Source organism: Bicyclus anynana, chromosome 6, assembly GCF_947172395.1.
Source record: "Bicyclus anynana chromosome 6, ilBicAnyn1.1, whole genome shotgun sequence".
Lineage (NCBI taxonomy): Eukaryota > Metazoa > Arthropoda > Insecta > Lepidoptera > Nymphalidae > Bicyclus > Bicyclus anynana.
The window spans coordinates 16,662,514-16,688,094 of record NC_069088.1 but is presented as its reverse complement, the minus strand read 5'-3'; the positions used below and the strand labels follow the sequence as shown (position 1 = coordinate 16,688,094).

The 25,581-nt window shown below is 33.7% G+C and overlaps 1 protein-coding gene across 14 annotated transcripts in view; it reads right to left on the bottom strand.

The window, feature by feature from the left end:
- Positions 1 to 1,800: 1,800 nt before the first annotated feature.
- LOC112047618 (mucin-17) overlaps positions 1,801 to 25,581 on the bottom strand; it is a 107,354-nt gene continuing 83,573 nt past the window's right edge. For 3 of the 14 annotated variants that reach the window (XM_052882069.1, XM_052882068.1, XM_052882070.1), the window contains 14 exons: positions 17,805 to 18,860; positions 17,427 to 17,549; positions 16,206 to 17,189; positions 15,309 to 15,419; positions 14,810 to 14,965; positions 11,765 to 14,248; positions 11,328 to 11,576; positions 9,460 to 11,022; positions 8,978 to 9,322; positions 7,935 to 8,121; positions 7,572 to 7,768; positions 6,866 to 7,144; positions 5,234 to 5,353; positions 1,801 to 4,261 (listed from right to left, as the gene is read on the bottom strand). In XM_052882069.1, coding sequence (XP_052738029.1) covers positions 4,181 to 4,261; positions 5,234 to 5,353; positions 6,866 to 7,144; positions 7,572 to 7,768; positions 7,935 to 8,121; positions 8,978 to 9,322; positions 9,460 to 11,022; positions 11,328 to 11,576; positions 11,765 to 14,248; positions 14,810 to 14,965; positions 15,309 to 15,419; positions 16,206 to 17,189; positions 17,427 to 17,549; positions 17,805 to 18,860 — 7,935 coding nt within the window. In that variant the 3' untranslated portion in view covers positions 1,801 to 4,180. The remainder of the gene's footprint in view (positions 4,262 to 5,233; positions 5,354 to 6,865; positions 7,145 to 7,571; positions 7,769 to 7,934; positions 8,122 to 8,977; positions 9,323 to 9,459; positions 11,023 to 11,327; positions 11,577 to 11,764; positions 14,249 to 14,809; positions 14,966 to 15,308; positions 15,420 to 16,205; positions 17,190 to 17,426; positions 17,550 to 17,804; positions 18,861 to 25,581) is intronic. The other 11 variants (XM_052882076.1, XM_052882075.1, XM_052882078.1 and 8 more) reach the window with 11 other exon arrangements.

Sequence of the window (25,581 nt, the reverse complement as noted above, 5' to 3'; positions counted from 1 at the left end):
TTTATAAAAGAAAATATTATTATTATTAAACCTATTAATAATGTGGTTTTTGACTTGTAGCTTTGGCCCCCCACCAGATGGACTGACGACATCAAGCGAGTCGCAGGGATTCGCTGGATGCAGGCAGCTCAGGATCGTGATGTTTGGAAGTCTCTACAAAAGGCCTATGTCCTGCAGTGGACGTCCATCAGCTGATATAATGATGATGATGGGCTTGATGCCCATTAGAAGTGAAAAATTAAAAAGTTTACCCGCAAACCCGCATGAAGCAGCGAGATGGTTCTAAGCTCCATTCAATTTCTCCTTTCCTTTATAGAGAAAGGTAAAATAATCATGATTCTGTGATTTTGTCAGGTTTTTTTTATGTCATCATTTAATGAATATTGCCTTTTTTTATTTTATGCAAGTTAAGCCCTTGACTGCAATCTCACCTGATGGTAAATTATGATACAATCTAAAATGAAAGTGGGCTAACTTGAGCTACCCACGGCCGACGCCTCCAACCAACCAGACCTGGACCAATTAAAAAAACCTCAATCGGCTTAGCCGGGGATCTAACCCAGGACCTCCGTCTTGTAAATCCACCACGCACACCACTCCGCCACGGAGGCCGTCAAAGAGCCGAAATCTTTATACAAAAAATCTTCGCCCACTGACTTAATTTCAATTAAATTGAATTTATGGGCTTTAATGGGAACACCACTTTACCGTGTTCTCTGTTGCTCTACATGCTCCTACCTTTTTATCACTTAGATACTAATAAAATAAAACTAAGTTCTTATTGCAAGGTTGCAACAACTAACCTGTTTGATACTAAATTTATAAAATATCGTAGACTAGTAAAAGAAAAAAGGCATTTGTGAAACTTGTGAGTTAGCAAAAAACTGTTTGTCCTGGCAAAGTCGTCGCTACAAGGTCATCTAGCAAAAAATAAATCTAATTTAATCAAAACAAGCTTTTAAGCATGAATATTCATTCCCCGTTCGGTGCATTTGAAAGTATTAAAATTCCTGTCTGCGGTTAGAAGTCAAAGTTGCTTTTTAATAACTTTCGATAACTTTTAGTACCTAGCTACTTTAAAAACTTGTCAAAAAATAGTTTAGTTGACATTTACTTCAATAATTAGGTAATCTTTATTTATTTCGATTAACTAAGTTTATCGAAATAAATAATGATTAACTCGGTCAGAGAGTATCTTTGGTCAGTGAGTTTGGATCGTGCCGCGCCAGAACCAGCTCATGACTAAGGGCCCCGTATGGGTTCGAAACTAGTCGGGCATACTCCGACGTAATATCATGTGAGTTTTAGCTGTGTTTCATAATCAATTAATATGAATAACACTCACGATAGTTTAAATTCTAAAAAGAGAGTATCTTTACTACTTACTCGTATACACAAAAATAATAAAATAAAATAATTTGGTTTATATAGATAAAACATCAAGTTCATGTTAGTAGTTAGACGTAATAGTAACTACATCGTCATAATCATCATTAACACCCATATATGACTCACTGTTGAGCACGAGTCTCTTCTCATAATGAGAGGAGTTAGGCTCATGCGAAATTGGTAAACTTGACACACAAAGACAATTAAGAAAATTGTCAGGTATACATTAAGAAATACGCCTCCAGGTATTTCATGGCAACTTGCAATAAAATTGGTCATGTTGAATACCTGCAGGTTTTTGATAGCAAACATACAATTAAATTATTTTGCTGTAAACATGTACCTAATTATTTAGTTTTTATAAATCTCAGACTCATTAGTGGAAGGTTAATAATAAAAAATACAACATAGTTATTAAATATAAATTAATTTATTATAACTTTTTACATTATCGACTAATATTATATACATTAATAGTATCACCTTAACCTATGTAATTTTATATTGTAGCCTATTTTTTAAGCAGATAGTTTGGTTTATTCGACGTGTAAATAAAACATGAACCTCTATTCCCTAATTTTGCGTTGGGACTTACAGGAGACTAGCACGTTTTATTTTATTATTAACCTATAATATTCATTTTGTTTCAGCCCGTATCTTTCAAATCGGAGCAGAGGGTACTAGTGGGCGCCCTGCGCCCAAATCATAAAATTAAAAAATGTTATTGACTAATTTCCTTTAATAATAATCGGTAATAAACAATGCTAAATTAAAGGATACTTGTTTTTTCTATCACAAAATAGTTCTCTACATAATGAGTTTTTAAACAAAATTATACTCTGCGATTGGTTGCCATAATTTATTTCCTGCCCGGTTTATCAAAATTGAACCTAGATCCGTGGCTGACCACTGAGTAAGCTTAAGCAGAAGACAAATATTTAAGCCGACGCAAAGAGTTGAACCTTCCCGCAACCATTTTCCAAATGACTCTGGCAAGAATATAGACTAACACTTAGAAAGCGCGTCCCAACTTGGACCATAATTAAAGAGATATAATTGGTTTCCCTAATTGTCGCTACGCCTAGGTTGGATTTTGTAATGTAAATGATTACGCAAAATAAAACAATTAAGTGCTGAAATGTAATCAATGAGAGTTTCTTCAAATTCGTTTGAAATTATAGTTTCGAGATTATTCTCTCTACTTTGTTTACATATAACCTAACGTATATTACCCTGCATGATATTGTCAGTGGCATTTCAGAAACTCTCTTTGTATAATTTAGCCTTAAGAATGTGTTAACATACTACTTGTATGTCGTTATAACGTTCTGTTAACCAAAATCGCTGCACGTTAAATGCCCAACAAAATGTCGGCATAAATACAAAAGCTCTGCGTATGTAAACAATTTTACAAAATTTAAACAAAATGTATGACTAAATAAATAAGAGCAGGGAAAATGGAGAAATAAACCAAGCACGTGCATAAATGGCACATGTTTAAGACTTAAAATAAATTAATTAATTGAAAACTTATGATATAACGCGTCTGTACATTATTTCATTAAAATAACTTAAAATTAATTGATAAGAATAAATTCAGTTGAAGCGATTTAAAGAGAATCTTTATCTTTTGAAAAATAAGTATAATACTTCTACAAACAAATAAGAAGACAAGATAAGGAATTAAATTTAAGGAACCACAAAGAGTATTTGACTTAATCAAAAATCTAGTGATGAGTAGACATTTCAGATACTTTATACAAACTAAATGTATTTGCTTGAAATTGGAAAGGTTTAGAAATAATTACAGTAATTAGGTATGTAGGTACTGCTGTCGCATTGTGTATTTTTTCTAACAGTTGCCTAAACCAAAATTTAAGCAGAAAACTAATTTTAAAAACAGAGATGACAATGATAGAATGGTGATAGAACAATAACTGTCAGAAAAGGTACAAAATACGAGAACAAAAAATAAATTATATAAATTAGCTTATAACACAGAGTTACATTGTGTATTTAAATTCTAATACAAAGCTTATAAATTACGATTACAATATGTTATTATCAAGTGATATTCTGATTTTGGAAAATAAATTATTAATAAATTACAATAATTTATTGAATGATTAATGTTAGTTTATTGCGTAGAGTATACAAATACGCAAACATTAAAAATAACGAGTAGGTATTCTGATATTATAAATCGAAGATATTTATAATAGTTCATAATCTCATAAGTATTAAAAAAAATGTGCATAACAAAAATCAAGGATGACGTTTTTTCGTTCGAGTTTTAAATTCGACTAAAGAGTCGTTAATTAAGTAAATTCGTGCGCGTCGAGGGATTGTCAGAATTTTAAATTTTAAATTTAAACTTGTTCTTTATTTTATTTTGTCAAATGAAAACTACTTGCTCTATTTAAGTTGACTACTGAAGAGTCCACCACTCATGACCTTAAGCTCTCATAGAATAAAAGTTACTTCAGATAAAGCTCAAAACTAACTTGGTTTATACAATCTAATAACCATTACCTAACACATTTTACGATAATATGGTTTGATTTATTTCTAACTAATGACTACCCAGAACAAATCTCACACAGGCCATTACTTCAGCCACTAACCAAAGGTGCTAACAACCAATATTGCTTCATACCTAAATTATACTCGAGGCTCCTAAATTAAAGCGAATATTTACAACATTGAGCACTCCAACACATAGTGCGTACTATGACACTTTCGGAAAAGTTTCAAGTCCATGGCAGTTCCGTCCAACATTCAGTCCTCAGTCTTAACCAGAACCATTGGTGTAAGCATCCGTCGCCGCTCTCTGACCAGCTCGGATGACGCTCTGCACAGTCTGTGCAGCACCCTGGAATGACAGACGTAAAAGATAAGTATCTAAGATAAAGATAGATAAAGATAGTATAATAGAAAGATAAAAGAAAAGTATCCAATATACTCTAAGCTTTTAAAAAGATTCTTGCGTAGAAACATTAGATATCGGAGATTTTTTAATAGCTAAGAAAAAGACAAAGATTGACATGTTTGTACAATGCAAAACCACAATCTATAAAGTTACTATACATTTTTGATGAACAGTTTATTTTGGGAATTGGTTATTGGTATTTATTATTGGTATTTTTAAAATTCAAAAGCAGTATAATTAACATAAATATCAAAAAAAAGGTTACAATATCGAAAATTTATTGACGCTAATAAAATAAAAAATATGGTATAGATTTAAGAAGTAAAAGTTATAATTTAGTAGATGATGCTTGTTACAAAAGCTGATATTAACATTGATTACCTTTAAAACTTACTGATCAATATTGTGGCACCTTGAAAAAAATCTGCTAAAATTTAGAAAAATAAATATTATAATGAAAAGCCAATCAGTATAGTATAAACATTACATCTTCTTTTAAAGTGTTGTATAATAATAACATTGACGATTTATGGAACATTCTGCTTGAGCATTTTTAAATAGGATACCACCTATGACATAAATGGCTCCTTTACAAAATTACCTTCTCAAGATCTTTCAACTTCATTAATTTATTATTTTATAACAAATTGAAGTACTTTTAAATGGTGCTGGTGGTGATAGTGGTGAATGCATATTTAGCTTGAAAACTATAAACCATTGTAATTTTTATCAAGTCAATAAAATATATTGACATACAGGTTGATCAACGACAACAAGCAGCTTACAGGAAGCTGCTGGATGCATGTGGGTCAGGACTCAGGACTGTGGTATTGGAAAGTCCTCAAAAGAGAGATGTCCAGCAGGCATCATCTGACAATGATGACAGAATCCATATTATTTATAAGCTGATGTTACCTGTATAGCAGCTCCTAGGAACTGTGAGAAAGCTCTCGTCACATTAATAGCTGCCGACACGAGTTGACCTCTACCGGGTCCCTGTTCCGAAGTCACTGCACTAGGAGGCTCCAAAGGTATCTATTACGATTAAGATAATGTTTATAAAAAGAAAAAATATATACAAAGTAAGAATATATTAATAATTAGTATTTAAAGAAATTTGAGTAAATATTTAAAGAAATATTTTATCAACCACAGCCAAATTAGTTATTTATTTACATTCATTCACAATAGACGAATATGACTAGATTAGACTAATAAGATAAAATAGAAAATAATCAAGTTAAATTAGTTACGGATAATAAATTTAAAAGTGAATTACAATACAATTTGGAAAACTCGAAACACTAAAAGTAATATATGTATAAATATATACAAACATGCAAGAATGATTTAAATGTGTGCAAGTGCTAACGAAAATAAAAGTTATTTGAAAATGTTTTTAATTATAATTATTTACAATTTTCTTGTAAGCCCGTAATTTAAATGTACAAACAATTGTATAATTAGACATAGATTAGTCAACAGCAGTTTAGTTAATTGAGTTATGACATTAGAAGGAGTGCCTTGATTTAGATGTGCTGTGTTATATTTTTGTATATTATTTTACACTTACTCACCGAAGGATTCTTTTTACAACACAAACACTCACGTTATTTACATTTGTCACTCTACGGGGAATTTGAAGCGTTTAAATTTATACAAAATATACAAAATTATTTACAATATTCGTCCCGTAATTACTCCCATAACCTTTATTGTATATAGTTGGTCCATTGGACTATGGTATTAGTTTGTATATTATAAAAATACGGATCATAATGGAGCTATTCAGGTATTGTTGCGCGTTGTCTTGTTTGGTGCTTTTGTTTTGTTATTGACAATTATCATGTACATCACTGATTTCTAGTGTGTAAACATTAACTAAATGATAATGTTAAAAGGTGCGATTCAGTGCAATCCAATTCATAAATTCGTGACATTTTAGATGGTGAGTTAGTAACAATAAGACACGAGGAAAAATTCTTCTAAATTTATTAGAATTTTGAAATATATATTTTATATTTAGCGCATATACCTATATGTAACAATATTTACACATGAATTATAAACTAAGTAATGAAAAGGAAATTTTGATTTCGCAAAGTATTGATACCTATAATAGAGATTACTAATTTTTTGAAAACATTGTAGCATAATAACGCGTGATCACTTAATTTAGCCAATAAGCATCATTTAGAATAATAAATAACTTTCTTAAATAAGTAGTTAATCTAACTAAACAATAGGATACATTTTTTTCTAATAATTCTTAGTTTGTATGATGTTAATTTGCTATACAATGTAAATACAAGTGAAAGGAAATTTTAAGTTTTATATAGACGCACGTGATGCGTTCCGAAATAGTTTTTTTACATATTTACAAATAAATCTACTAGTAAATTATGTACAAAACGTAAATTTAAAAGTAAAATATAAATATAAAAAAATTAAGGCGAGTTTATTTAATTTATTACAATTAATCTAAGGCTAGGAACCACCACCTCATCCCCAATCACATAGTTTAAGCAAAAGAGATGTGAAACCCACTCTATTTGACGACGGCCTTTCGTCGGCATTGCCAACGAAAGGCCCAGAGCCAAACCAGTTGACTCTAGAGCTTGTCGCTTCGGAAGGTGTCACTGAAGGTCTGGCTGAAGATGCTGGCCTTCTGCTAGGTCTTGGCTCTCCAGATCCAGGAGCTGTCTCTCTCCATTGCTGCCATAGCCACGCGAGGCCATCTAATATTGGCCGCCTCGGTGCTGGTGGTGGCGGTGGTGTCGTCGTTCGCCTAGTCTTCGGCGTAACTACCACTTGGTTGAGTAAAGCCTATGAGGTTATAGTTCGATTAGGAGATTATTGGATTAAAAATGGAATATGAGGGCTGATTTTAAATTAATTTAGACATCCCAGGCTACGTTGATCCCATAAAACTCAAAATTGGTAATTAGTATATAATCGTTGAAAACATAATTAGAAATAAATTTTAAAAGTCCTCATCGATCCGGTATATTTTAGGTGTAAAATTGACCGGACTAGAAGTGGTTACTTTAAAAATTGAAGAGTTTGTTTATAATGTGATTCAGAGGTTATCGGCCAATTTCAAATATCTATATGGATTATTCTCAAGATTTTTACTTAAGAAAATAATGAAGGTAAAACGAAATGAAAAATAAGCTTGGAAGCATTATTAGGCTAATTTAGCAGTATTATAGATGATTAAATTCTAGAGTAAAGATTGAAAGTGATGACTCACAGAGAGTCGAAGTTGTTCATCCAAAGAACTTGCCGTTGTTGGTCCAAATCCTTGCTCTTTCAACAGTGCCGCCAGCAGAGCATCATTGCTATTTCCGTACTCAGTACTCAACGAAATTGATGATTTTGTTGCTTCGGGCACCATTCCAGCGGGTTGAGCATTTATTAATTTATTTAACGCTTCATCGCTTGTTTGACCTATAAAATAAATTCATAATGTTTAATGTAATGCAATTGAATATATTTCAACCTCTCGCTAGATATCGTTACAGATATACACTCAATTATCAAATTAAAAATAAATAAATTAAGGGTGCCCGACGATATTCGCCATAAAACTATACTAAACACTCAATTATATTACCAGTGAGAGCAATTTTTCCTTTTTGTGTAGTAGTTTCTTGCGCGTCTTGGAGTTTAATCAATGTCTGTAGTAACTTAGCATCATCTTGTTCATTCCTGAGATCATCCTTAACAGCTATTTTCGCCCCATACGGCTTATTGGTTGTCGTGATAATTGCATTATCTGAAGGTCTTCCATTTGCCACCTTCTGAAAAGTTTACATTTCAAATGAGAGACGAATATCTAAGCATTCCATGGATTCACCGTGCAGGTGCCGGGTCCATCGCGTGGTAGAGAGAAAAACACCATGCAAAGTCCAGGACTTGTGACTACTGGATGTAGGGTTAAGTTAAAAATTTAATAAAAATGTATTTTACATGTAGGTTTTACAGTAATTATTATTATTTACGGAAAAGTGAATAATCTACAAGCATTGCGTCGTAGAGCACATAAAAATCACATCATGTAAAGCGCTGTTGTGTGATTCAGCTATTTCGTTCTCGTCGATGTAATATTCGCCTATAACAAGATTTATTAGAATTTGAACTTTATTTCTATTGGATGCTAAAAATAAAACATCACTAACAACGAAGTTTCCATGGAAACCAATAATGTCACAGCGCTGTAACATTACAGAATGTGGGGGCTGTTTCCATTAGCGTTAAGCTTAGGTGTCTTTGGTTACGTTAGGTCTTATGCACTCACAAATTATTGATGATGATGAGATTTTACTGACAAATATTCTCTTCAGACCGGTAAACGGCAGCACTGTTTGGTAAATGCAACAGCTATGGTGATAGAAAACTCCCGAGCGTGCTTTTCACACAGATATTACTATCTAAATTATCACACTAATATTATAAAAGGCTAAAGTATGTGTGTAAGTGTGGCTATTGAAGCGATTTGGCTGAAATTTTGAATGGAAATACCTTTCACTCTGGATTAACACATATGCTACTTTCATCCCGAAAAATCCATGGTTCCCGTGGGATTTGTAACAAACTGAATTCCACACGGACGAAGTCGCGGGCGTCCGCTAGTAGTTTATACATGAGAAAACTTACATTAGTATTTGGAAGGGTCGGTATATTAAATTTGGTTGGATCCTGTCCGGTTGCCTTCAATAATGCCTGCAATAGTTTAGTGTCCTCTTCGAATTGTTTGATATCCGCTTGTAATGAAGGCGGTATTTGTGGAGTCGTAGTCGTTCGTTGGGTAGTTGTCGTTCTTCTCGTTGTTGTAGGTCTCGTAGTTGTTGGTCTAGTCGTAGTCAGTCTGCTAGTTGTAGAAGTAGCTGTTGTTCCACCCTGTATATCATTTAAACTTCTTTCGACAGCAAGCGCAATGACTCTATTAGCGAGCGCTGTTTCTGGGTCTACGTCGCCGTTTTGTGAGCTTAACACAGATTTCTGAAATGATATAAATGTACAAAAACAATTCAGTATATAAACATGAATAGCAAATTATTGATCTTAAAAAAAATAATCGAATAAAAGATGACGTAAAAAGTATTTACGAGAAAAAATCAAAGTCAGTGTCAACTTACCAAATTTTGTAAGAAAAGCAAATCTTCTTCATCGGAAAACGTAGACGTACTTGGTATCTCAGTAGTCATAGTAAATCCTGCCGGCTGGACGCGTCGTGGAGTACTGCCTAAGTTACCTACACTACGTATAGTTGTAGTCGCTCTTTCGTTAAAGGGTCGAAATGTGGTAGATATTCCAATTTCTTCTGTACTTGACTGTTGAGGCTGTAACGTAGAAACGGTGATAGTTCCAGGATTGAGCCTATTTGTCAATTCTGGCAAAGGACGAGTAGTATATATAGGACGGACATTAACAGGAGTTGTTGGATTTGATCCTAAAGACGTAGTTAAAGGATTTGATGCTATTCTAACATTCGAAGTGATTCCCGATATTACTGGTAAATTACCAGTATTCTGTTTTTTGGTAGCTTGTAATAAAGCTTGCAAGAGTTTTGTATCTTCCTGTAATCTCCTAAGATCGTCGTTTAATGTAAATGGGTTTTCAGTTGTCGGTGGAGCTGTTGCAGGAGCCATTGTTGTGCTAGTAGGCGTTGTTGTTGTAGGAGCTATTGTTGTGGTAGTAGTAGTTGTTGTTGTTGTAGGAGCCATTGTTGTAGTAGTAGTCGTAGTTGTTGGTGCCATTGTAGTAGTAGAAGTGGTAGTCGTTGTTGATGTTGTTGTCGGTGGTGGTATTGTTGTAGTGATTAATGGTTGTGCTGTTGTAATAGGTGTTGTACTGGTCCTTATATTGTTCAAAGTTGGCAAATTGAGGTCAGCAGGATTACGACCCGTAGCTATCAAAAGAGCTTTTAATAATCTCGTGTCCTCTTCGAATTGCCTAATATCATCTTCGATAGATCGTGTTGTACTCTGTATTTGCTTGCTTTTAGTATTTCCTGTACCTGACAAAATGGCTTGTAATAGTTTTGTATTATCTCTTAGTTGATTATCTTGAGCTTGATTTGTCTCACCAAAGCTGTTTATTTTTTTTGGTCTGCGATCAAGCTGTTCTAGTATAGATTGTAATAGTTCTGCGTCTCTTTGATTCGCAGATTGTGAAACACTTGCTGTAGTCTGTACCGTGGTACTTAGTGATCCATCTGTTGTCGGCATCACAGTGGTTAATACAGGTGTAGTCAGTGTTGGTACAACGGTTGTTATTGGTAGCCATGAAAATGATGTTGTTAGGGAACTTTCAGTTGTTGATATTGAAGCTACTATTATTTCTGTTGTATCCGGCGCTAACGTTGTAGTGATAGTAGTTGGTGTTACCGTATTTGCAGCAGCAATAGAAGTTTCAGCATTTATTGTAGTGGTCTGAACTGCTTGTGAATTTTGTGTCATTGCCGTAAAATCATTACTATTTACATAATTTTGCTTTTGCAATGTTGGTGTATTTGATTCAGTAGCAAATGTTGTTGTACTCGTTTGCATATCAGATGTAGTTACTTTAGGCATTTTTGTAGAAGCTAATTTCAATACATTTGATTCTTGAGTAGGTACAGTAACTTCATCTATAGGTATAAATTTAAACACTGCATTTCCATTTTCGCCATCTGGCTTCTCAGTACGAATTTGTTTTGTCTGTAACAGAGTAATGCATAAATACCGTATTTTATTATATATAATAATCACAATATTCAGTTTAGGCAAGGTAAAGAACAATGAAAATTGCGTTAAGATACAAATAAGCCCTCACCATCACTTACCTTAAAAAATCATTTTGGAGTTAAAACATGCAGCATATTAATAATGTACTTATTAATTTAATCGTAATCTAAATGTAAAAGATGTTAATTACTAAAAATTGGTTGTAAACTTTAAGCGTATGATATTAAGAGTTATGAAAGTGTAAGAATGTATTTTCAGGATTTAAGTAATGATTATACCTCCGGATCGATATCCAGTGTTAATATTCTTGGTTCGCGAGTAGAACTTGTCATTGAGGATATGACCATCTCCTCTTTAGTGGCCGAAGATATGCTATTAAGCAGAATCTCATCGACAGAAGGTAGCATTGTAGTTGTGCGTAAACTTAAAACATGCGAGGCAGTGCTTATTTCAGCAGGCGGCGTATTTGTGGGAGTAGTTAAACCCAATGAACTGCTATCTTTTATATTAAGTGCCGATGAAGAAATCTGCAATTATGAAATAGAAGGTTAAGCTTTGCGAGGTTATTTAGGGATGCAATTAAGGTGCATAAGGCACGCTCCGCCTACCAGAACACCACCATCACCATTTTTCCCCTGCTATGTGCACTACATAATATGCAGATGAAAATTAAGCACCAAGCACAGCTTTCAAGCTAAACAACAAAAATTAATACCGTATTTTGTAGGTTATTTACAGTGTCGGTGGTTAATTTATTTTCCGTTCCGTTATTTGAGGTGTCTGTGGAAGTCACAGTATTAGTGGAAACTCGGATAAGGTTAGACCGCGGTCTGACAATGGCCGGAATGTTATGGATGGGGCTGTATGGATTTCTTAAACTCCATGGACTGATTGGTAGTATGTCAATTTTTTGCATGATTCGTGGTACTCTAGTTCCATTAGGGAATTTGCGTATTACTGTGTTATTTGGTAGTACGCCGTAAATGATATATGGACTCGCTTCTGTTAATGTTTCCAGTGCATCGTCGTTAGGATCTTTACGTACCACTGTATTATTAGGTAGTATTCCAAAAATGACATAATCTTTTTTCGGAATAGATGATGAAGTTGCGACGTTGAGTTGATTGCTTACTTTATTAACATCGGTTGAGTTTGTCATATTTGGAAGTGCGTTTGTAGTAGTTTCTATACCTGTTGTGGTTGTTGTTTCTAAACTGTCTGTTACACTTGGCTCTGTTGTGGCTTCAGATGTAGTTGTTTCTGGAATACTCAGTGCAGTTGTTTGCATTGTTTCAGCATCTGTTGTTGTTTCTACTATATTTAAATTCTTAAGGCTACTTTGAACTGTAGTTGATTCAGCAATAGCCATAGGAGTGGTAGTAGAAATAGCATCAGCTGTTTCAGCAGCGTTTTGTGAAGCTGTTGTTTCATTTTGTATAAAACTAGATGAAGCAGTTGTAGTTGGAACTGACGTCGTTGTTATTACAAGATTTGCCTCAGATGTTGGTGCAGTTGTAGATACAGTATTTTGAAAGGAAATTGGGGATGAGTTTAAGGAAGAAGTCGTAGTCATCGTTGTAGTTGTAACAGTATTACTGTCAGAAATGATTGTTGTAGTATCTGGTCTCATAGTATTTGCAATTTCAGTCAAACGATTAGACAGAGATATTTTATTTTGATTCGAGTCACTTATTAGTTCTGTCAATGAGGCATTTGCAATTTCATCATTATGGTTCCGTATTAAGTCTTCGATCATTTTTAAAACACGAGATTTTTTCGATAATATCCATAACTGAAGCCGCGATAATTGACTTGGGTCTTGTATATTATCAATATTTTCTAATTCTTCTAATTGCAAAGACTTAGAGGAAGCATTGTTTGTATTTAGTGTAAAATTATCTAGGGTCCTCTGGGAATCAAAGTCATTTAATTCAAAATTTGTTAGGAACGGTACGGGATCAGGTTTGTTAGTAACATCATTCACACTCAAACTCGGACTGCTATCAGCAATAAAAGCTTCTAAGCCTGATGTACTGGAGGTTAAAAAAGTTCTAGATAAAGTTGAACTACGCATTCTATCATCATTTAGTGTTGGTTCAGTCGGAATCGGCTGATTTTCAGAAGTAGGAAATCTGATATCCGAATTTTCGAGTGAAGAAAAGCCATTTACAGCAATAGTTGTTACGCTTGTAACAGCTACTGATTGTTCAAATGTGCTATTTACAATATTTTCACTTCCTACATTTTGGAGGTTATTTTGGTTAACAAAGTTTAAACTATCGTTTACATCAAATTGAACATTTTCAGTATCTTTAATATCCTCCAAACTGTAAGGTGTCGTGTTAGGAATAGAGTCTATATCATCTTGTAAGCTCCTACTTCTGCTTGATAATTTTGGAATAATTTTATCAAGTAACTTTACCATATCCACAGAAAGTCTAGCTTTACTATCATCGTCCATATTCTGAATAATATTTTTGATATTGTCCGATAGCATGCTTGTTAGTCCAGAAGAAACTAACTTATCATTAGATAAAAGAAGATCAGACACTTTGTTATATACCGTTGTTGGGCGGTCAATTGATGGCTGAGTTGAAGTAACAATGGCAGTCGTTCTGTCGGTAGTTGGTTCAGTATCTGCATACAGCACTTTAATAGCGAATGGTCTCCTTGAAGTGAAAGGTGTAGTGGAAAAAGGAATAGGAAAGGGAAGTGTCGTTGGTGTATTCACAAAAGCAATTTTTTTATCTTCAATTTGTGATGGTGTAGTAGTATCCGCAACCGGCACACGGTTAAACACATTTGGTGTAGTCTGTTCACTTTGTACAGAATTAGCAATGGTGTTTATAACAACTGTTGAAGTGTCTTGACTTTTTAAGCCTTCGACATTATTTACATTAATATTGTTACTCACGCCGTTGAGAGTCACTTTAACATCATTATTAATGTTTTGATTTTTCGGTGTTGTAGTCGTAGAGGAAATACGAGGTTTAGGTGTGGATGTAAGTATTTCAGCTAGAGCATCGAAAATCGATACAGTAACTGAAGGTGAATGATTCGATGCCTCAACATTCATGACTTGTAATGGTTTTTCCATGTTCTCAGAAAGTCTAAGGTCAGCTGACATAGGTGGCCTTGCAGTCTTAGTGAAAGAAATTACGTTCATGTCTGGCCCTAATTGTGATTCTTCGCCCTCTACCTGAAATAAGAGTTCATCTCACCCATAAATATGGAGAAAAGGTTTGTAAAAATTACAGCAAAGAAAATAAAAAATGTGACATAGATAACGAGAGCCCAAAGAAAATGTGCGCAGACCAAAGCCTCTTTATTACTTTTGGATTTATGAAAATTAGACAGAAAGTAGTTGCAAATTAGAGAAAAGCGTTCATTGATGAGTATTGAAACAATATTTTAAAATTAATTAAGTACTTTAATTTTTTAAACTTACAAAAACGATATGCCTATTGTTACGTTAATTTAATGTATAATATTACGTTAATTTAATATAAAAAAATTTAATAACAATATTATAAACATGTGCTGCGCACCGTTAAATAATAACTTGGTAATTTTAACGGTTAAATAATAAATGCTTATTGTTAATAATCAAAAAATCTTAAATGCAATTTTCAACTCCTGTTTAAGCTAATTTATTAACATCTACATTAACCTAGTGTTACTTATTATATTATGTAGTAGTGCAAATGAAAATGCCACAATGTTCTTGGATAGTGTTGTTAGACTAATAGATGTCATTAACCGGTACTAAGGCGGGTTCATGCACGCAAATCGGAGATGTATCATTTGGTCTCGGCATCTGTTCAGTCGTAACATCCAAAAAATCTTCTTCAAACCAGTTTGGCTCCTCGACAGACTTTGTCAAAAGATGGTCTGTCACGAAGAATTTCAGCCATGCCTTTAGCAATGAGAAATGAATTGATGAAATGAATTAATTTATTAATTATGATTATGTTATATTATCTACATTATTAGGTTATAATATGAGTCTTAGAAAAATGTTCCCTGATACTGAAACATCAAATAGTTTTGATGAAATTATTACACTTAAATTATGACTTCTAAAGGAATTATTCCAATTTCATAAAGCGGCTTTGTGTTGTTTTATTATAATTTCTTACTTTTTCTATATATCTTACTTTAATACTATACTGTAAAATTTACCGAAACAATAATTGGTACTATACTATATATTAAAAAAGATGACAAATTAATTGAGGTTAATTTGTGTTGTTACTTACAGTAGATGATGTGATTGAGGGTACGGTAGGTTTGTAAAACGGTTTATCAAGATATGAGGCACGATATTTAGAGCTAAATTTGTTTTTATTTTTTTCAGGTTCTGCGTATATCTGTAAAATGTAGGTTAAAAAACCAAATGTACATGAGTATATTAGTAAGTTTTAATGTGTTAAAAAATAAGTATTTATGTGTCAAATATAACGCTCGAATGATTGAGTTGATTATGTTCATTGATTGATTGTATAAATCATATCATATTATGTTCACTTTTGTACCTAGCGATATTTTACTATCTACAATAGATTTGGTAATCATAAACGACACAATTAAAGAACACCTTAACAAGGCGTCATAGGTAAGTAAAGGAGCGAAAAGTGACAAATAAAAACCCGTGCTATGGAAGTGCAGCTTTAACTGCACAATGATTTTACTGAACAGTCGAACGGTTAAGTTAAATCGTACGTATGAAGTGCCCGTGAGTTTTAACTGTACAGTGATTTTGATTGAAGTTTCGATTAGATAAAACTGCGTAGTTATAACCGAATATTTGTACCACGGGTGTTCAGGTGTGCACATTTAGTTTACGCTCAGTTTAGATTTGGCACCTTGAGATCATTCGTCATTTATGTATGACTTTTTTTTATATATAGATATATATATTGTTTTATTTGGTTTCAGCCAGGATTCTCTATAATTCTAGTTGTAACAAAATAACAATACTAAAATTTAATTAAATCTTACTTGTCGTACTAACTCCTAAAACAGTATTTTCCGACTAATTAGAAGTGAATTGATCATATTACTTAAAAGATATGGCAAATATTCTTTTTAAAAGTATTAAAATTCTTACACTGACTAATTTTTGACCTAATGTGTATAAATCTCACTATACTTACGCCATTCGATGAAGCCTCAGTCGTTTTTGAGAAGGTATCGCTATATTTTTTTAAATTGCGTTCTTTGGATCTTGGGGTCGTGTGCACATTTTTATACGGTTTACGGCTATATTTTCTCGTTTGTATATTTCTTATAGGGGGAATTGTAATTGTGCTTTTTCCTTGTTCCTCCAAACCCACGTCATTGTTTTTCTCTTTATACGTTGCGTGATACTTTTGGGTAGTACTAATCACATTTATAATTGGTTTACTTTGACTTTCCTCCATCTTACTAACAATTTCATTATCAGTGCTATTTTCTGATGATTCTTTGCTATTAACAGTAATTATAAATTTTTGACTTTCATTGGTAACTCTATCTTCATCTTTAGAAGATTTTGTTGGGTTATTCGAGTTTGTAAAAATTAAAGGTGTATCTGCAGTATTTTCTGATTTCTCTGCTACTGTTATAGCTTCTGTTACTTCTTGTATATTCGATATTGTTGACAACGTCGAACTGGTACTTCTTAATCTAGAATAATAAGAAGTTCTGGGCAATGTTTGCTTAGCCTTAAAAATATTAGCCGATTTGTCATTAATGTTTTTAATGGGGTCACTGGGCTTAGGAGCTTCTGTGCTAACGTTAAAATTTCTCGTTATATTTCTCCTAGGAAAAAATGAAGACCGCGCAACGGATTTCTTAGCCGAGTTATTTTCAGAACGATTACTTTTAGATGAAACTTCGGTCTTTGGAACTTCAGTAGACGAAGGCTTAAACTTTCTGGTAAATTTGTAACTACTCTGTGGTACTGGATTAAAACTTCTAGAAGAACTGGTAGAGGATGCAAAAGTGCTAGACTTTTTATTTCTTGGTGTGTAAGATCCTCGTAGTCTATATTCTGCAGATTTTACTTTAGGCTGATCAGGCAGTGGTGTCGTTTCAACTTGAGTAGTCTCATCACTTTTAATCTCGTTATCGTCTTCTAGTTTTTTTTTATTGCGTAGCTGAAATGTAAGTTTTAGTTATCATTTAAAAACATATTCATATGTATTAATAATATGACTTGAACAAAATTATAGTACCTATTATGTAATGACGATGACATACATTTATGAAGATGACGATGTGGCGGGTGACTCTTTTAATATAGTGTTAAAGTCTTTAAATGTATTATTGATTTATGAAATGTGGGATTCAGTTAAATGTTTATGTATAGAAAAAATAGACCTGTTATATATTACCCGAGAATGCTTTTCTGTGTCAGGAGCAGTGATAATTAATTGTGAAGAAGTAGGATGGGTTTTAAATACTTTTTGTGATGCTTTCACTGACAAACTCTCGCTGGGTGGAGAGCTCGCTTGTGTCTGAAATTTTTATTATTATTTATGAATGCCAATTATGTGAACAATGTACAAAGTTTTCAATGAATGTTTGCAAAGACATGATTCATTCAATGTTAGTATGGAACAATGTTAGTTATATTAAACAAACAGAAGTTCTGTTTTCAGTGCATTCTTTATTAACTCGAACATGTTATACAGTGATATGAGTATATGAGATACCTATTACCTATTTTAATAACTAAACTGACCATTGATGATTCAGATGATTCTACTCACCGATGCATTCTTAGCTTGAATCAATGCTTTAAAGTTTGGAGGATAGTTATCATCCTCACCTATTTCATCCGAAACTTTTGATTTTGCCTCCTTTACAATTCCTTTTGCTTTTCCCCGGGATAACGGACGTTTGACAACTTTAGTTGGCCTCCCAGTAGTTGTTTTTGTAGTTAACTTCTCAGTACTTAGCTTGATATTCTTTTCTGTTGTTGTGCTTGATGAAGCAACCGACTTTAATTCGGGCTGACTAGTAACGTTTTCCCTAGTTTGACTAGATTTTACTTCATTTAGTATAATTCCTTCCCCTGTTAAGTTTGTGTCAGTTTCTGATGGTCGTGTCCTGTATCTTAATTTCCTAGAATTTCTTAGATCGTTACTCCTTGCTGTAGTTGGCTCTTTAGGAGCAGTTGTTAGTGCATTTGCGGTGCCTGAAACATCCAAATCGAGTGTTCTTATGTTAGTTCGTGTGTTAATACGACCTCGTGCTCGTGCAGGTGTTGGAGTAACCAATTCGATTTCTTGTGCTATTGAACTTCTTCTTCTAAACTCTTTACTAGTGCTACCAGGTGCAGTTGTTTCTTTTTGTACAGTTTTGGATAATTCAACAGTGGTTGAATCCGCCACTTTCATTTGAGATCTAAGATTAACATTCGAAGTATCAGGAATAGGAGTCGGCGTGGTTGTTGTAGTAGAATGCCTAGTAAGCTGGCGTGATCTACTTTTTACTGAAGTTTCCCTGTTAACTGTAGCATCAAAATTTTGTTCTTTTATTACCGGCTTATTGCGTGATCGAACGTTTGTTCTTCTTGAATCGAAGCGCTCGCTTTTTTCAGACTGATTGATAGATAAGTCTGGTGCAACTGAGGAAGTGGTTTCAGGCGACTTACTTCTTTGTCTAGTTCGGGAAACATCACGCGGTAAAATTTCTTCATGTCGGTCACCTCTTCTTGAGGCTCTCGGCCTAGGTGTGGATTGTACATCTTCTGGTTTGTTTGTACTAGTAGGACTTCTACTGGAACTTGGATGTCGTCTGTTGATACGTGAAGCGCCTTCTTCCTGAAATAAAGATAACAAAAATCATTTTTTGTTTTAAACATTTATTTTTAATTATTCTGTATCGAATAATAGATATGTAAAGAAAGTGGTAAAGGAGTTACAATTTAAACAAAGACTGCCAGTAAATTTTCAACAATGCTTGGTTATGTAATCTTTAATTTAATCTCGAAAGCCGCGACGAAAACAATGCAAGTGCATTATGGTTAACTTATAACAATGCTCGGAACTCTATGTTGTTGCGAAGGAAGGTTTTCAAGTAATCTTTCTAACATAATAACAGATGAACATTAATTACAAATTTTATGTATTAAGTCTGTAATTTTTATAGAATTTCTTATGATTAAAATCTTTTTTTTTAATTTATTGTATAAAATTAAGTATATCCACTATTCAACCAGCATACTTATTGGCGGTAAAAATTGAAATACAGTGAGTTTTATCAAACAATCTATGTAAGAAAGTTCTGATTGTGCTTAATTTCTTTGAAAAGTATGGTTTGAATTTAAAAGGTTTGGTATACTGTACATTAAAAAAATATTTACAACGGCCTAATATACTTTTTTATCTTTTTATATACCCCTTTTAACCTATTGAACACTTATTGCCCATATTGCATGTTGATTAAATTTCGTTTCGTGCGCAACAATTTCACACATGAAAGCTTATAAAGAGATCAATGTAGCGAGTCAATAGTATACAACGGTGTAATATTATCAGGCCACGAAACTTGCGTACTTTAATCATGTTATTATTTAAAATACATCAGAAATTAGAATTTCAATGAATAATTTTAGCTCTATAAAAGTTTTTGCCATGCCAGCCTGAATTTGGGTAAATGTCCACAATATTTAAATAATAAAATAATAATTACCATGAACTTTTCTAGCTCACATTCAACAATATCGTATGTTTTACACAACAGTATAATTCTTATGTAAAAAATATGAATTCATATAAGTAAGTACATTGTTATCATATTATGATAACAATTAAGAGTTTTGAATAGTTTAAATTTTTTTCATTTATGTATTATGTATTTAGCATCTCTTGTGATCTTGTGATCTTTTAACTCAAATAATTTCTATTTAGATATTTGGATTATATTTGCTTTTATTTTATGAACACCAAAAATACAGTTGTTCAATAAAGTGATCTTCTGTGCTTCAATACATTTTGAGAATAATTGTATTCTTCTTCTCTCAATTATTAATTCTTTTTTCAATTATTGTATTGTTCTTCATCTCTTGAGAACCTAAACTCAACTGTCTCTGCTATAAACTGTGACCTTAGCGCAATTGATATCTGGAGCAGACAGTATGGGCTTAAGGTAAATCCCCTAAAATCTAAGGCCATTATTATTGGTAGTCCTGCCCTCATCTCAAGAGTTGATTGGGTAGATCTCCGGCCAGTTTTGTATAATGGTACCACTATTCCTTTTTGTGACACAGTTAAAGATCTTGGGGTTCATCTTGATAACCAGTTGTCGTGGTGCGTGCATGTCAAAGAGTTGAGTAAAAAGATGTTTGCTACTTTTGGCTCACTGAGACGTTTAAGATCATTTTTACCAATTCCTACTAAAGTTATGTTAGCACATTCTCTTCTTCTTTCGGTTTTAGATTATGCGGACGCGAGCTATCTAAATATAACTGAGGACCAACTCAATAAACTTGAGCGACTTCAAAATCTTGCTATTCGGTTCATATTTAGCCTACGCAAATATGACCATATTTCTGAATTCCGTCAGAAGCTCAAGTGGCTCCCTATTCGTCGTCGCCGGGATCTGCATGTACTTTCACTTTTGTACTGTATGTTGTTTAATCCAAAATCTCCTGTGTATCTGAAGGAGAAATTTACGTTTCAGGGAGTGCAGTCTGAACTGAGACAGTGTCGATTACTAACTCTATGTTTACCCGTGCATAAGACGAAATTTTATAAACATTCTTTCGTTGTGCAAGCCGTTAAGTTATGGAATGCTCTCCCTTTAAACATACGGCAATCAAAGACACTGGACATTTTTAAAAATGCCGTAAAGACTCATTATCTGGTGCAGTAAAGACGATCTGTATATATTATTTCTTTTCAATATAAGGTATTTATTAGTATATTTTGATATGTATTTTATTCATTATTGTAGGTATTTGTGTAATATTGTTTATGTATTAGGATGTAAATTATTTGTATGTATGTGTATTACTAATACTATGGTTATTTTTGTTTTACGCCACCTGCTGATGTCCTCAAGTTTTCCTAAACCGAAGGTTGCCTGGAAGAAATCGCTACTTAGCGATAAGGCCGCCTTTTGTATGCTGATCTCTTCTTAATTTGTTTTTTATTTCACTTGTTTTTGTCTTTGTGGTGTGCAAATAAAGTATATTTATCTTATCTTTATCTTATTCTTTATTAATCAAAAATGAATAAGGTGATGTGAGTTAATTTTTAATTTATTTAAAATGCGGGCTTTAATCTGTTTATTTAACGTATACGCTAAATTCGTAGCTCGACTTATTGTAACAAATACACCACGTAATACTAGATTTGACAGTTGTATAGTTAACAGGCGTGTAACGTGTAATGTCCTAATCGCAATAGCATTGGTGTAATGTCCTAATCGCAATCGTATTGGTGACAATAAAATTTATTTTGGCGGAAAGCTAAGGTTTAACAGAAAAAGTAACTAAACAAAATAGAAAATGAATAATATTATTGCAAGTTTTCACTAATAAAATAAAAAATATACACAGAAAGCTTGCAAGGAAAGCAATAAATATCTTATAGATACTTATTTGATGATGAAACAGTAATCTTTATAGTTTTGTAGTAGGGAAGAGAAGAGAAAAAAAGAATATTTTATAATAGCATTTTTGTATTAACAGATTATATTATTAAAAAATCCGTTTTCTAAAACTAAAGAGTAAAAGTGATTGTGCAGACAATATTATCCCTCTCGAAACCAAAGGTCAAAACTATGACAGGTTATTATGCGCTGCTCTAGATTACCTGCAGACTGCGCTTTGAATACGTGGACACGTGTGCCATACGCGATGATTAATCATCATTATCAACCCATATTCGCCTTATTGCCGAGCTCGAGTCTCCTCTCAGATTAAGAGGGTTTAAGCCTTAGCCCACCACGCTGGCCCAATGCGGATCGGCGATCAAACAAATTCTCAGGTATGCGGGTTACCTCACGATGTTTTTCGTCACCGCTTGAGACACGTGATATTTAATTTCTTAAAATGCATATAACTGAAAAGTTGGAGCTGCATGCCCCGGACCGGATTCGAATCTACTTGTAGGTTATTTAGGTTATCTTGGGCTATCACGGCTTATACGGAACTAGCGGACACCCGCGACTTCATCCGCCCTTAGACCTCTTTAATCCGGCCCTATCGCAAAATCCGTTCTTAATGGATATCTACTTACTATAAACTACATCCCTGCCAAATTTCAGCTTTGTACATCAAGCGGTTTTCGAGATTTTGTGATGAATTTCGCATTTCGCATATATATTAAGATTTAGTAAGAACAATAAAATAAATCAAAGCAATCGGTTAACCTTAAAATAAATAAATGTCTACTAAAAAGCAGATTTGGTAATATAAAAGCCCTCGCTATCCTTTGATATGTTTACATTTTTGCCTCAGTTTTTGATAAGTATTATTGAACAATTTTCTAGCTATCTTGTACTTGCTACTCAATCATGTCTAATAAATAAACAAATCTTTTTTAAATTCTTACTAAAATGTTGAATGAAAAATATTTAACGTAAACCATATCCAAATCAAATCAATAGACATTGACGTAATATCAGTCATACAATACTTATGTATGTATACTGTATAGATACACACGTTCGCATTTAGATCGGTACTTCCTTTTTTACAGTCGGTTCAAATTATTAAGATGTATAAACGCAAAATTATAAAGATTGTTTTTTTTGTCGTTACATTATTTGTAAAAGACACGACTAAATAAATCGTGAACATTGTTACAGTTTGATTAATGAAACGGCCGTGAAATTTAATTTCGCATATGTATTTATTTTACGGTCGTTAGACACACGTTAATTAAATCTATACTAAAATTTTTCACATGTGATTTGCCTCTATCATCGGATATTACGGTTGCAACCTTTGCAGACGGTGCTGCCTTCCTATCCTGCAGTAAAAATGCAACTCGAGCAAGTAGACAGTTACAAAAACAGCTAGACCTTACTAATGTATGGTTAAAACATCCTAATCCGCTAGCCTCCGGGCTATTAACTGTACTGTGTAGTACTAAAATATAAAGCTGAGGTTTGTTTGTTTGGTTGAACGCGCTAATCTCAGGAACTACTGGTCCAATTTGATAAAGTCTTTCAGTGAATTTAGAGCGGGAGCCCACGATGCGTTGCGGCGGCGGAGCGGCGCCGCTCCGGACTTGCAACCACCGAAACGAGGCGGGGATGGGTGACGTTGCGACGTCGGAGCGGCACCGCTCAGTTTCTGTGAAACGGTGAAATCTTTGCGATGCGGCGCCGCAACGTATCCTGTGTCCCCGCTCTTAGATTGCAAAGTTATTTAATATCAGATGAGATCGCAAAGTATATTTGTCATTGAAAATTGACATAATATGTTTTTATTTAAAAAAATATATACATTTTCATCCATTCCTCGGACAAAAACTACCGTAGGAACGCAGTCTTCACCCCTGGTTCGTGAGAAAACTAAACACGGATACAAGAAGGATTTCATTATGTTTAAAATATAATAGCGAATAATGTTACTTCTATAACAGGACAATAATTATTGTAACATTTAATTATCACCATTATTTCATAATTACTAATTGTTCAAGCTAGGTGTCACATGCGAAAGAAATATTTTATTTCTATATTTGTATAGTTCAAACCGTTGCACTCCATAAATAGACGTTCTTTTAACAAGAAAGAAGGTATATAATTTTTGCTAGATTTTTTTTCTATTAATTCAATGAAAAATCATCTTTCATTTCAATAAAATGAAAGATGATTTTTCAAGATGATTTTGATGATGTGCCCTTCATTAAGTAGCTCCATAAAGCCCGTAAGTTCACGCGAAATAGGCATTTTTTTCTGATGGGTAGGTGCCGTAGGCCTTAACCGCGGTTATCGGCGAGCGCAGAAACTTCGCCTGATGTGACCCGAAGGAAGAAAAGATTGTCGTTTCATTATTATGTAAGCTCATTATTAACGATGAGAACGTTAATAATGAGCTTAATATAGTTCTGGAAATAGACGTGAATACCAGCAACACCTTCTTCTTAGAGTGCCTTTCCATTACTGAAGGTTGGCGATCAGTTTTCTAAACTTTTCCTTGTCCATGGCTAAGCGGAAAAGTTCTTCGACTGTCTTTATGCCAGTCCACTCCCTTATATTTCGCAGCCAGGACTTCTTTCTTCTTCCTACACCTCTTTTGCCTGCAATCTTGCCTATCATGGTGGTTTGAAGCAAACGGTATCTTTCGTGTCGCAACACCAACAAAGTTTTATTTAATGTAAAATCTCATACAAATCATATCGATACAAATAATATTAACTTCGGTACCTAACTATACTAATATATAAAGCTGAAAAGTTTGTTTGTTTGAACGCGCTAATCTCAGGAACTACTGGTCTGATTTGAAAAATTATTTCAGTGTTAGATAGCCCATTTATCGAGGAAGGCTAAAGGTTTATTATCTCCATATTTCTACGGGAACGGGAACCACGTGGGTAAAACCACGTGGCATCAGCTAGTCAAAAATAATTTAAATTAAAAGCTGGGTCTGGGGGCAAAATAAATCATATCAATGAATCAGAAATAATTTGCAATTCACAGAAATTGTAATAACCTGTAATACCTCAGGCCGCCGCCCTCGATTTTGACCGCAAATCTTTAAAGAATTTGGGTATTTTTAAATCCTTGCCCAACAGTTTATACTGTTTAATGTGACATGAATTGTAGGTAACATTTTTTATTACTTGTAATTCTTAATCACGATAATATTTAATGTTACGAAATATCCTGTCCCGATTAAGTGATCGATTCTTTCAAAATTGCAATATTTTTTACATTTTTTATGACTTATATTATTTTATAGTACAAAATGAAACCCAATGTTTTTCGTTTCGCACAAGTCGTGGCTCAAAGTTATAACCTTTTTCGCAAGAAAGAAAGCATAAGACTATTTTTATTATATGGACATCTTCAATGCAAGAATAGCTAGGCATCTTTTTGACAAGTGTGCTCCGATTCAGACATCATTTCGCCTCATGGGCATGGTCACCCGCCAGATAATCACAAAAAAGACACTATAGAGAAAAAAGGATTTTAGCCTGCAAATATTATTTATTAGTACAAATCTGCAATAAACATAGCATAAGTGTTCTTAACGATATAGCAGTTGTTTCGCTGTGGGTAAATCCGCAATACCACTTGTTGCCTTGCTTGCTTGACCGCGGGCCTTTATAAGAAATGTAGGGTGGACACGTTTGTTCTGTTATGATGTACAGACTTGAATTTCATGATGACTGATAAATAATAATTAGATTTCTCAAATAAATAATAATAACTAACACAACTGTAGCCGTGAGCCGTGACAGCCCAGTGGATATGACCTCTGCCTCCGCCTCCCGAGGGTGTGGGTTCGAATCCGGTCCGGGGCATGCACCTCCAACTTTTCAGTTGTGTGAATTTTAAGAAATTAAAAGTAACGTAACACAA